Source organism: Myotis davidii, unplaced genomic scaffold (assembly GCF_000327345.1).
Source record: "Myotis davidii unplaced genomic scaffold, ASM32734v1 scaffold930, whole genome shotgun sequence".
In the NCBI taxonomy this organism is placed as follows: Eukaryota; Metazoa; Chordata; class Mammalia; order Chiroptera; family Vespertilionidae; genus Myotis; species Myotis davidii.
The window spans coordinates 1,036,247-1,046,799 of record NW_006282518.1 but is presented as its reverse complement, the minus strand read 5'-3'; the positions used below and the strand labels follow the sequence as shown (position 1 = coordinate 1,046,799).

The 10,553-nt window shown below is 38.1% G+C and overlaps 1 protein-coding gene across 6 annotated transcripts in view; it reads right to left on the bottom strand.

Moving 5' to 3' along the window:
• The window catches only part of CNKSR2 (connector enhancer of kinase suppressor of Ras 2), a 246,582-nt gene that overhangs the window by 39,900 nt on the left and 196,129 nt on the right, over positions 1 to 10,553 (bottom strand). For all 6 annotated transcript variants that reach the window (XM_006752987.2, XM_006752988.2, XM_006752989.2 and 3 more), the window contains 2 exons: positions 7,969 to 8,069; positions 4,413 to 4,956 (listed from right to left, as the gene is read on the bottom strand). In XM_006752987.2, coding sequence (XP_006753050.1) covers positions 4,413 to 4,956; positions 7,969 to 8,069 — 645 coding nt within the window. The remainder of the gene's footprint in view (positions 1 to 4,412; positions 4,957 to 7,968; positions 8,070 to 10,553) is intronic.

Here is a 10,553-nt window from a genome sequence, read left to right as displayed (position 1 = left end):
ATTGGCTGTTGGCGCCACCATCTTTGAGGGCAGGGGAGTCAATTAGCATATTCCGTCCTTATTGGCTGTGGGCGCCGCCATCTTTGCAACGGCATGAAGGTCAATTAGCATATTCCCTCTTTATTAGATAGGATATATTTGTTATACAACAAGCCAAGAACGATGCCCTTAAACTTCACAAAAGTGGCATATTTAAGGTTCTCTGCTATTCTTTCTCTAACTTTAATGAATGTCTTTTTATTCCTAATGCTTATATATCTTTTTCATCTATTCCATTTAAAGCCAAACTATAATTTAAGATATTGTTGATGATTATACTCTTCTAAATTCTTTGTGCTTATTCATAATTTATCTTGACAATAAATAAGACCATAAAAATACTGTAACATTTTTCTTTATTTTCAACTTACTTACTTTTCCCTTTAACACAATTTATTACTTTAGAAATATCTTCCCCTTGCCCACACACTTCCTACCTGAATGTTCTAAAAAATAAAATTCATGGCTTTTAGAGACTCTTCAGTAAATTACTCTAGGACCCTTTAAAATGATTGAAGAGGATTAATCTATCTTTTTCTGCACTAAATTGGTAGTCATTATCCAGCCTCTCAGCCTAGATAATTTAAGATAGTAGGCCACTGAGCTGCATATTTTATGTTACCAATGGTGTGCAAAGGATGTTAGATTAAAAAATTAACTTTAAAATACATTTCTCTGCAGATCTAAATTTGAAAACATCAATAAACATCTTGACCAGATAACCTGAGATGTATTATAGCTACCAGGTAATGGATTGTATCCACCCTCTTCCTCCCCATCCAAGCTCCCTAGGTTTTGCTTTAGATTTCTAAAACCACGCTAATAAATGTGTAAATTAAGTGAGAATACTGGTAGGTTATATCCAAGATAAAAAAAAGAGCACATTATAACTTCATCAAGTGTACGGAGGCACCAAGAATGTACGGAATACTCTTATGATGGCCAGGGGGGAAATCAGCAGGATCAAGGGATAAAGTTTTTGGAAACCTCATCTAAATTTTATAGCATGGCAATGGAAAGGAAACCATTCCAGCAGACTTCAAGCTGCATTAACCAAAACAGTACTTTCATGTTATGACAGATGATTTCAGAATTAAGAAAGAAGTTTATATTTTGTCCCCCCACTTTTGTAATTCCTTGAAACTAGCATAGGTTGACATAATTTATAATTTAATTTAAGTGAAGTATTATAAGTCCAGTACCTCAGTAAGTTTCAGAACTGTTAATTGGGATCATAGGAAATTACTTGTCTTCTTCCAAATGCCAGTGAAGTAGGTCAGGATAATTAATATGCAAGCTGACTTTTCAGTCAAAGGAAAACAAGACAGGTCTCATTTGTGTAATTTTAGTACCATTCACCTTAGACTAAAATGAGTTCAGCCTGAGAAAAATCAGTATGACAGTTAAATAACTGAATTTTAAAATAAGACAAAAGGTAGTTCAATCATGAGAACACAGATTGAAGTCTGTTCTAAAGAATGCTAAATTTACACTTCATAAGCAGGTCCAAATTGAACATCTATAAGGAAACTGAAAAAATAATCTAAGCCACAGATTGCTTTGTAAACTCATAAACACTATATAATATGTTATATAGAGTTAAGTTAAATATAAATGATAAGAAAGGAATTTGGTTGATGACAATTCTTCACCATTAAAGCAGAAGAAGAGAAACTGTATTTTTATGTTTTATCCCCCCGTTACTCCTTCTGCCCATCTCCTGACACTTCTCATTTTTTAATTTCTTGATAAACTGAGAAAAATGTTTGGAGCTGGAGACATGAAACTTATTTCCTCTGCAGGTCAGTACTTGATTAGTGCAGATTCACTTTAGTAGGTCAAACAGAATTCTGACCTGGAGCAGGACGGTTAGTAACACACAGCTGTTGGACTTTGATTCTATTAAGCACGGCTGCCTGCTGACCCATGCAGTGGCATAGTGAGTGCTTCGTATTGGAGGGCATGCCATACATCTGAGGCTGATGGAATGGTCACGGCTTCTTTCCCTGGTATAATTTTTACTCTGTTGACATAACGCCAAGCAACTTGATTTGAATAAGCAGCATGGAATATTTACTCCTAATGGCCAGCCCAGGGCAGTCATTAATACAACATCCCATAACTAGACCTTAGAGATTCTTTTGAAAACACATATTTCAGAGCTGATGTTTCCCAAATGAAGGGTTCATCAAATTGTACACTCCAAAATATTTGCAACAGTAATGAAGAAAAAACATCATTAGGAAGGCAAATCTATATTCCATTAAATAAGAAGCATTTTCTAGGCAAGCATGAAAAGCACTGCTTTGTTGAGGATAGTTTGAAGGACACTGGGACATCAAGTGAAAAGATCTATGGAAAAATACCCAGAAAGAAATGGGGCTGTGATAGATAGTACACGGCCACCTTTAGAGAAGCAGGGCTGACTGAAATAGCATGAACTGCCCCACAATATTGAACCATAAAGTCCAAATGTGCAATACCAAATTTACTGACATACTTCCTAGGGCTGTTCTGTGTCATCACAATTATTCCACAAAGAGAGTCCACTGAAAAAGATGGAAAGTAGTACCGAACAACTGCCCACTTGAGTTATTTGGGAACCTGAAGGAAACACCCATTGACTTAAGTGTGTGTCTATATGGCTAAAATAAATCAAATCAACAAAACAGCAAAAGAAAGAAAAAGAGACACTAGGAGAAAAAAATTGAAATCTGTGTACCTAGAGATGCTCTGGGGGCTACTGAGGCCTGAAGGATGAGTGAGTACAAGGGCCGGGCTTTCAGATGCTAGCACATGCTTTGTGCTTGTAGTACTGAACAAACCTGACATAGTTATAGCAGTTGTGTAGTACCTGGATGACAGTTGAAATAAAGTTTCTAACTCACCTTTAGTTAAATTTTGATAATTACCTTATTAAAAATGTTTTATCATGTTTGCCAGAACTCCTACAGAGGCCTACCATAGTTCCTAGACATTTCTGCTACAATCTTTTCCATAATCTCTAATAAATGTTAAAGTTGTGAGAGCTTGGCAGGTAATTGATGGTAATTACTTTTCTTGCACCAACCGTATACATTTTGTAATGTTCCTGATGGAGATTATGGCTAATATATACTTTACATGAAAACTGGTTTAACACATGCACTTTATTATAAGAAACTCATATTTGATGGTATAAGTCATAACTTAATTTCCACTAAATAAGGCAATAAAGAACCATCCCATAAAAGGAAGTTCACTCTATTTTCTTGTTAATAATCGCCAAAGGACCCTCATTTGAAATGAGACTCTCGGCCTGTTGTTAACCTGTGAGCTTTTAGTTATTTTCAGTTGTGATGAAGTACTTACACAAATATATCCTGTAGTCAATGTCTTATGTACTCATGAAATGGGCTGAAGGATGAAGTCTATTTGCATCCTTTAAAAAGAGTAGTCTCATGCCCTAGTAGAACCAAATTAGTAACTGTGGCTTCAGCAACAATGGCTCAGGTTATATGCACTAACTGGCCTAGACTTCATTTTGAATAAAAAGATGTAAACAGTTTTATACTATTTCTTCTATATTTTGAGGGGTACTTAATATTCGAGATTTATAGCCAGTCCTAGATTTTCTTTTTAAATAACTGAGTTATAGCTGTTTTCTTAAACTAGCCTAGGTTTCTGAACTGGTGTATTACATTAGTTATGAAAAGATGCTCAGTATTACACGGTGAATAAAGAACTTGATAACTAGTAAACATATTCTTAATTCCAACAAGACAGAGGGTTACTTAATTGACTTGTCTCTCTTAAGAGTTGATTCATATAAATTGAAATTTGTAATCAACATCCCTATTAAGAAAGTAAATGGATGCTTTTGGCAAATTGGTTTCTAGACATAAATTTGGCTAAGTTGATAGAAACACTGGTGAAATTTTCTTCTTGGAAAAACTTGGATTTTTAAATTTTTGTCTTCCCTTACTCTTTCAACCAAGGTTCTGTGAACACCCCCCTTGAAGCATTTATAGTTTCTTAACACAAACTTTGGGGGCAAAAACTGTGGACCAAAGGATGATGCATGCAAGTGAGAAGAAGTGGCTAAGCGGAGGAAGATAAAGAAATGAATACCATTAACCTTAAAAGGCAATAGGAAATTGAAGAAAAAAAGCTATTTGCTCTAACTATGGGTATCCTAAGTTTCATCACTTATCTTTTCCCCACAAGCTACGTAAGTTCTGAAAGCAGGACACCAAGGGATACCTAACTTCCTATGTAGCAAGACCATTATTTTAAGAAAAAAGGGAAACGGAATTCTATTTTCTTAAAATAAGAAGTTTGAAAAGGTTAGGACTCTGTGTATACAGGCTAGCAATCTCCATCAACATACTTACTTTTATCTCCTATGTTTTCCCCTGCTGCCTCCCCTTCCTCCTCCTCCTCCTCCTCTTCCTCCACCTCTGTGGGTTGCACGTCATCCTGCGGGTCACAGGCACTAACCGGCGCATTCAGACAGCAGTGGTTGAACCCGCTATCTCGAGGCAGAGTAAAACTTCGAGGCTTGCCCCCGTTTCCATTTAACACTTGCATCCTCTCGCTCTCGGCTAAGGGGTACGGCCCATAGTGATCCTGTAGGTGGCATTTCTGAGTTGGAAGGGTGGACTGCCGCCTGTGCTCTGGGGACAGGGCTGCGGAGTCAGAGAAGACAGAATCCTCCAGAGGCAGAGTCTGAAGATAGTGTAATCCTGAGCTTGTCAGGGGCGTCTCAATTAAATCCTGCCAGGAGCGGCGCTGGCTGGCTGTCTTGCGAATGGGGGACACCGCACTGCTCCCAGTCACTTCCTGACGGAACTCCTCATGAGAGGACTGAGACTGAGAGGTCTCTGTGGAGGAGAGGCGGCTGTGTTTTGCTTCCACATAAGGACTGGCGCAACTCATCTGTGGAAAGGAGCCTCAGATCAGTCTCTACAGAAATAACAGATCACTTCTATCACCAAGGAACACATCAATTTCCACTGGGTAACATGGCTAGTTGAGAGTTAGTGATTGTCAAGCTTTCACACATTTCAAAATTAGGCCCCAGCTACCATTTCATGAGACTGAGATGCAGAGGTATTGAAATGTAACTATTTATACCAGGCTCTCATGAAATATCTGACAAATTAATGCAAAGAGTGAGTGGGAAGAGATCAACCAATGAACCTGTATGCATATATACATGGCCCGTGGACAAAGACAATGGGATGGTAAGGACCTGGGGGAGGGGTACGGCAGCGGGCTGGAAAGGGTTAATGGGGGGTAAAGGAGAACCTATGTAATACTTTGAACAATAAAGATTATTTTTTTTTACAACAATGAAAATACAAGACAATGTGAGTACATATGTAAGAACTATTCAGCAACTGACCAAATAATCCAAGGTTTTAAGATCTGTACATATTTGAAATCCTGAACAATTGTTGCCAAATTCCTATTTTCAGATTTTATGGAGCTTGGGGATGAGTGTAAGAAGAGAGACGTTGGGATGTGAAAACAAAGTGCCTATGATCAACAGAACCCTTCTTCTTCTTCACAGGTGAATGTCTGCTCTTATGGGTACCACAGCAAAGCTTTATTCAATTCTGGGGCATGTTCTAGAGAGTTAAAAATGTAGGTAGCATGAGATTATAACCTGATAGGGATTAGCATTTCCCTTGAGCACAGGCATTTCAGGGTACATAAACACAAAAGAAAAATGGAATATTTTTATCCCTGAAATTTAAAATTTGGGACTATATGTTACAGTAAAAAGCACAGCCAAGAAAAAGAACTGGAATCAAGTGAATGCTATAAAAGACCTGCAGGAACAGTTACTGGAACAAGCCTTATTCTAGCTCTGGGGACTAACAGACCAGCCCAGGCCCTCTTCTGGGAGGAGAAGCCAGATTTGTTAAACATGCTAATCACAAATGGAGCCGAAGACAAGCCTGGTTGAAAGGAAAGTGCATGCTGCCCCTCAAGGTAAAGGAGAAGTTATGCGGCATTTTCTGTGGGCAGTTTATATTCTCATGCGTTACTAACAATGTGAATAGTTTCCTGCTTAAAATTCACATATTGCTATGATTAAAGAGCTATTTGGTATAGCTGGAGTTTTCCTTTCTTCCTCTTCTATAAATATTTTAAAGGAATTATTCAGACTCTGATGTTCTAGGGACAGAGGGGAAATATGATAAAAACTATATTTTGTCACTGACTTCATTATTTCATTTCCATAGCTCATCCTTGCATCCTGTGGCACTCAGGAAACTTCAGCATTTAATCAAGAAATGTGCATACAGATAGAACGGTTCTGAATTTTCCCCACTTTTCTCTTCTTCTCCTTAGGTAAGAAACATTGTCTTCAAACATTTTATTAAAAATATGGCTTCCTTTTAATTATTAGCCGAAAGTATCCATTCATTTATTTCAGAAACATTTATCAAGAACTTAATAAGTCAGTGCCAGTGCTGAGCTAGGCCAGGAAATGTATAGATGAATGAACTGTTGTCAAAAAGTTCATAGTCCAGTCCAGTGAGCTGTGTGCAGGCCCATATATTCTGATTTAATATGTCTGGATTGGGCCTGAACATCTGCATTTCTAAAATGTTCCAGAGGTGATTCTTATGCACAGCCAAGGTTGAGAAAGCCAAGGTCTGGAATTATATCAACATCTTGCATGGCACCTTTCTTATTGAAAATCCCCCGAACTTATATGGAGGTGGAATTAGGTTTACTGTTCTTGTCACCGAAATATAGCTTCTATTTCCTATGTGGAAGACTCAGTCCCAACATAGGCAAAATTGACTCTCACGGTACCATGATCATACAATGTATTGTCTAAAGTGGGGCACTACTGAGATACTTTCACTAATTCTGATAGGAATGAGCATAAAGTAGGATAGTCCCAAGCAATCCAGAAGTTGTCTAACCTATCTGAAGATCAAAGTATATACATAGAATAATTTACACAGGTTTAAGAGGTCTGAAGCACCATATAAACATATACATTAAATCAGACTCCATGGCTGTCTAAAAATCTAAATGCCAAAACATGTTTAATATAGATGTAATTGTAATTTTATGAGTTGATTCTAAAGGATATAGGTATAAATTTTATTAGTGTGAAATAGATAAGGTCAATTAATTTTTTTCTAAAAAATATTTTTGTTATTTTCACAAAGGCTATTCTGACACACATAGTATGTTTTCTTAATAAAATTAGTCACTCCTCCTCTTAAATTTTTTGGAACACTTTGAGAAGGACAGGTGTTAGTTCTTTGAATAATTGGTAACATTTATCTGTAAAGTCATCTGGTCCAGGGCAAAATTTTACCCTTTGCGACAGCATGGATGGACCTGGAGAGCATTATGCTAAGTGAAATGAACCAGTCAGAGAAAAACAAGTACCATATGATTTCATGCATATGTGGAATTTAATGAACAAACTGAACTAACAAGGAAAATAAAGATAGACTCATAGATAGAGGGCAGGCTGGCAGCTCTGGTGGTGGTGGTGGGTTTTGGGGGGCGAAGGGGTCAAGCAAAGAAAAAAAGAAAGAACTCGTGGACATGCACAACAGTGTGGTGATTGCAGTGGGGAGGGTGTGTGGGTGGAGATGGAAGAGGGTATAGAGGTATAGGGGTAATAAAAAAATAAAAATTATATTAAAATACATACATACACACATATATACATAAAACTGGTCAGATATTTATTATGCCTGGAATCTGTGGTTACTGTTACTCTTGATTAAATATTCTTTGCATACTTCAAAAGTTTCCCTTATTGCCTTTAGACTCCCTATTTTCTTTCCCCTAAGAAGCTGAGCTCTAACATGCAATTCACCACATATCTTTTTTTTAAATAAACATACAAAGGGATGTTTTAGGTCAAAGAATCTGATGCTGTTTATATTCCTGTTGGTAACTTACAGAGGGAGGCCGCGGGTATGTATCGTAGGGTGGTGGAGGACTGTCCTGTTTGGGTGTTGATGGAGTATCTGCTTCTTCCTTGTCACTCTCACTCCAGTAATCTGAAAATTCACACACATAGATATATCAACATCCTACTAGATGTTTCTAGACATATTTTCAGGAACACACAATACCAGCTAACAGAAGGAAGTTTATGTTCCACTTGTACACCCTGCTCCCCAGCACCCCTTACCCCAGGCCACCAACTTTTATTTTCATCTGGGTTCTGAGAATGAAGGAAGTGTACAATTAATTAATTCCAACCTCCTTTTAAAGCAAGCAATTGTACAAAACCACAATTTTAAGGAGTTAAGAAAAAGACATCGCATAAGCCAAATCAAGTTTAGGGTATTTGAGGTTCCAGACCAAATTATTCTGTAGCTTCAATTAATGAATTACATCACACGGTGCTCCTTTAAAATGTACCATTTTATCCTAAAGATGAATGTTCAAAGAAAAGTAATACATATCTTGCTGTAGATCTCTACAGACATAAACATCTCCAAAAATAATGTTCTTAGTTCTCTTTTCTGGCTTCAATTCACTGGTTATCTAACAATCACTGTTTCCAGAGTCATGCTGACATAAATCTCTATAACACCACACTCCCACCTCTACTGGGAAATACATGGCAAACCCTGATTCCTGCCAAATGCAAAAGGGCAAATCTGCTGATGTGGGCTGCAAGCTCCAAACTTCTAGAACGACTTAAAAGGGTAGAAAATGTAAGCTGCTCGACAAAGTGACTTGGCTGACCTCAGGCAAGAGAGAAGGGGGAAAATTCTAAGAGCTATATTAGTTGAATACATAAAATACAGCAAAAGGGCAATAATAAGAATCTGTTCCACAAATAACATCTCAACCAACCTGCCATTGCTGGGTTAATTCTTTATCTGATTTACAAGGGAAAACCCAGAAGTATTATCCATATGAATTTCAGATGATAAAAGAAGTGAAAAGGAATTAAAACAAGTTTCCTTATTCTCATGAAACTCTAAATCACAAAAGAACCATCAGAAGGCTTGACTGATATTCAGATTTCTGTGATAAATCATGGCATATACATATTAAATATATTTTTTTATTGATTTCAGAGAGGAAGGGAGAGGGAGAGAGACAGAAACATCAATGATGAGAGAGAATCATTGATCGGCTCCCTCCCGCACGCCCCCAACTGGGGATTGAGCCCACAACCCGGGCATGTGCCCCTGACCGTAATTGAACCTGGGACCCTTCAGTCTGCAGTCTGACGCTCTATCTACTGAGCCAAACCAGCCAGGGCCATGGCATATATTTTTACAGGATCCCTCTCCACCTAGCAATTCTCATATTGTAGTATTGTTACATGTTTCTTGTGCTGCTGATTAATATTAGTAAGTACAGCTAACATTTATTGAGTACTTACTATATGCTGAATAGAAAGTGGTAGAACTAGGATTTCAACTAATAACTTGCCTTGCTCTAAACCTCAGAGGGCTAAGTCACTGGGACTTTTTGTGTATCACACACTGGGGGTGTATATCCACACTCCTTTAAGCCCCCTCCTCCTGCTGCTTTATAAGTCTGGCTACTGTGAATAGAAATTCTTTAGCAATGGAGATTATTATATTTAGTCCTAAAAATATAAGGACTCCGAACATTCTATTCCTACTGTAATAATTTCCTTTGAGTAAAAGATAAGCAAAGACTATTTAATCTAAATCTGCTGTCTGTTTTTTACATTGGATCACACTAGTGAAGGTCAGAGTACTAAGACTCCTGCAAATACAAACTGACAGAAATGGACCCAGCGAACACTGGTGAGAAAACTATGAGCTATATACTTGAGCAGCTGTAGGTTCAATTCTTGGCTATACCACTTACCATTTCTGTGCTCTTGTGATGGTTACTTAGCCTTTTGGAGTCTGTTTTGTCCTCTATAAAACAGGGCTAATAATAACTGCCTTTCAGAGTTGGTGTGTGTGTGTGTGTGCGCGCGCGTGCGTGCATGTACGTGTGTGTGTACGTGTGTGTGTGTGTGTGTGTGTGTGTGTGTGTGTAGGTAGGTATTAAATGAGGTAATATATATCAAGAACCTTTGAACCTGAAAGCACTGAATAAATATTAGTTAGGACTCCTGGTCTACTTTGTAGGTAGCAGGCCAGGACAGTCTGACCCAGATCACATACAAGATAAATACCTGGCGTTCATCTTCTTAGACATTAGTTTTTTCTTATAGCAAGTTCCAGCCCCAAAAAGCAAATTTTAGAGCTCTGGGGCCTGGGTTGGGGTAATTTTGTGGGATCTTGAAATACTGGGAAGTCACTGCTGGAGAGGAAGGGACTTTGTGGAGGAGATGAAGCACCTCCTTCACATCCCACCCCAAAGCAGTGGGCTTGCCAAGATCCCTCTGCTTTTACCCTCCCCACTATTCCCAGAAACTGGCACCTCTGATGAGTTTCTCTCTGCGGTTTCAAAGAGTCAGCACCTCCAGTGGCTCTTCTTAGCACACTGAGAAGAAAATGATCATAATTTTATCTATAGCTATCACTACGTGACATATT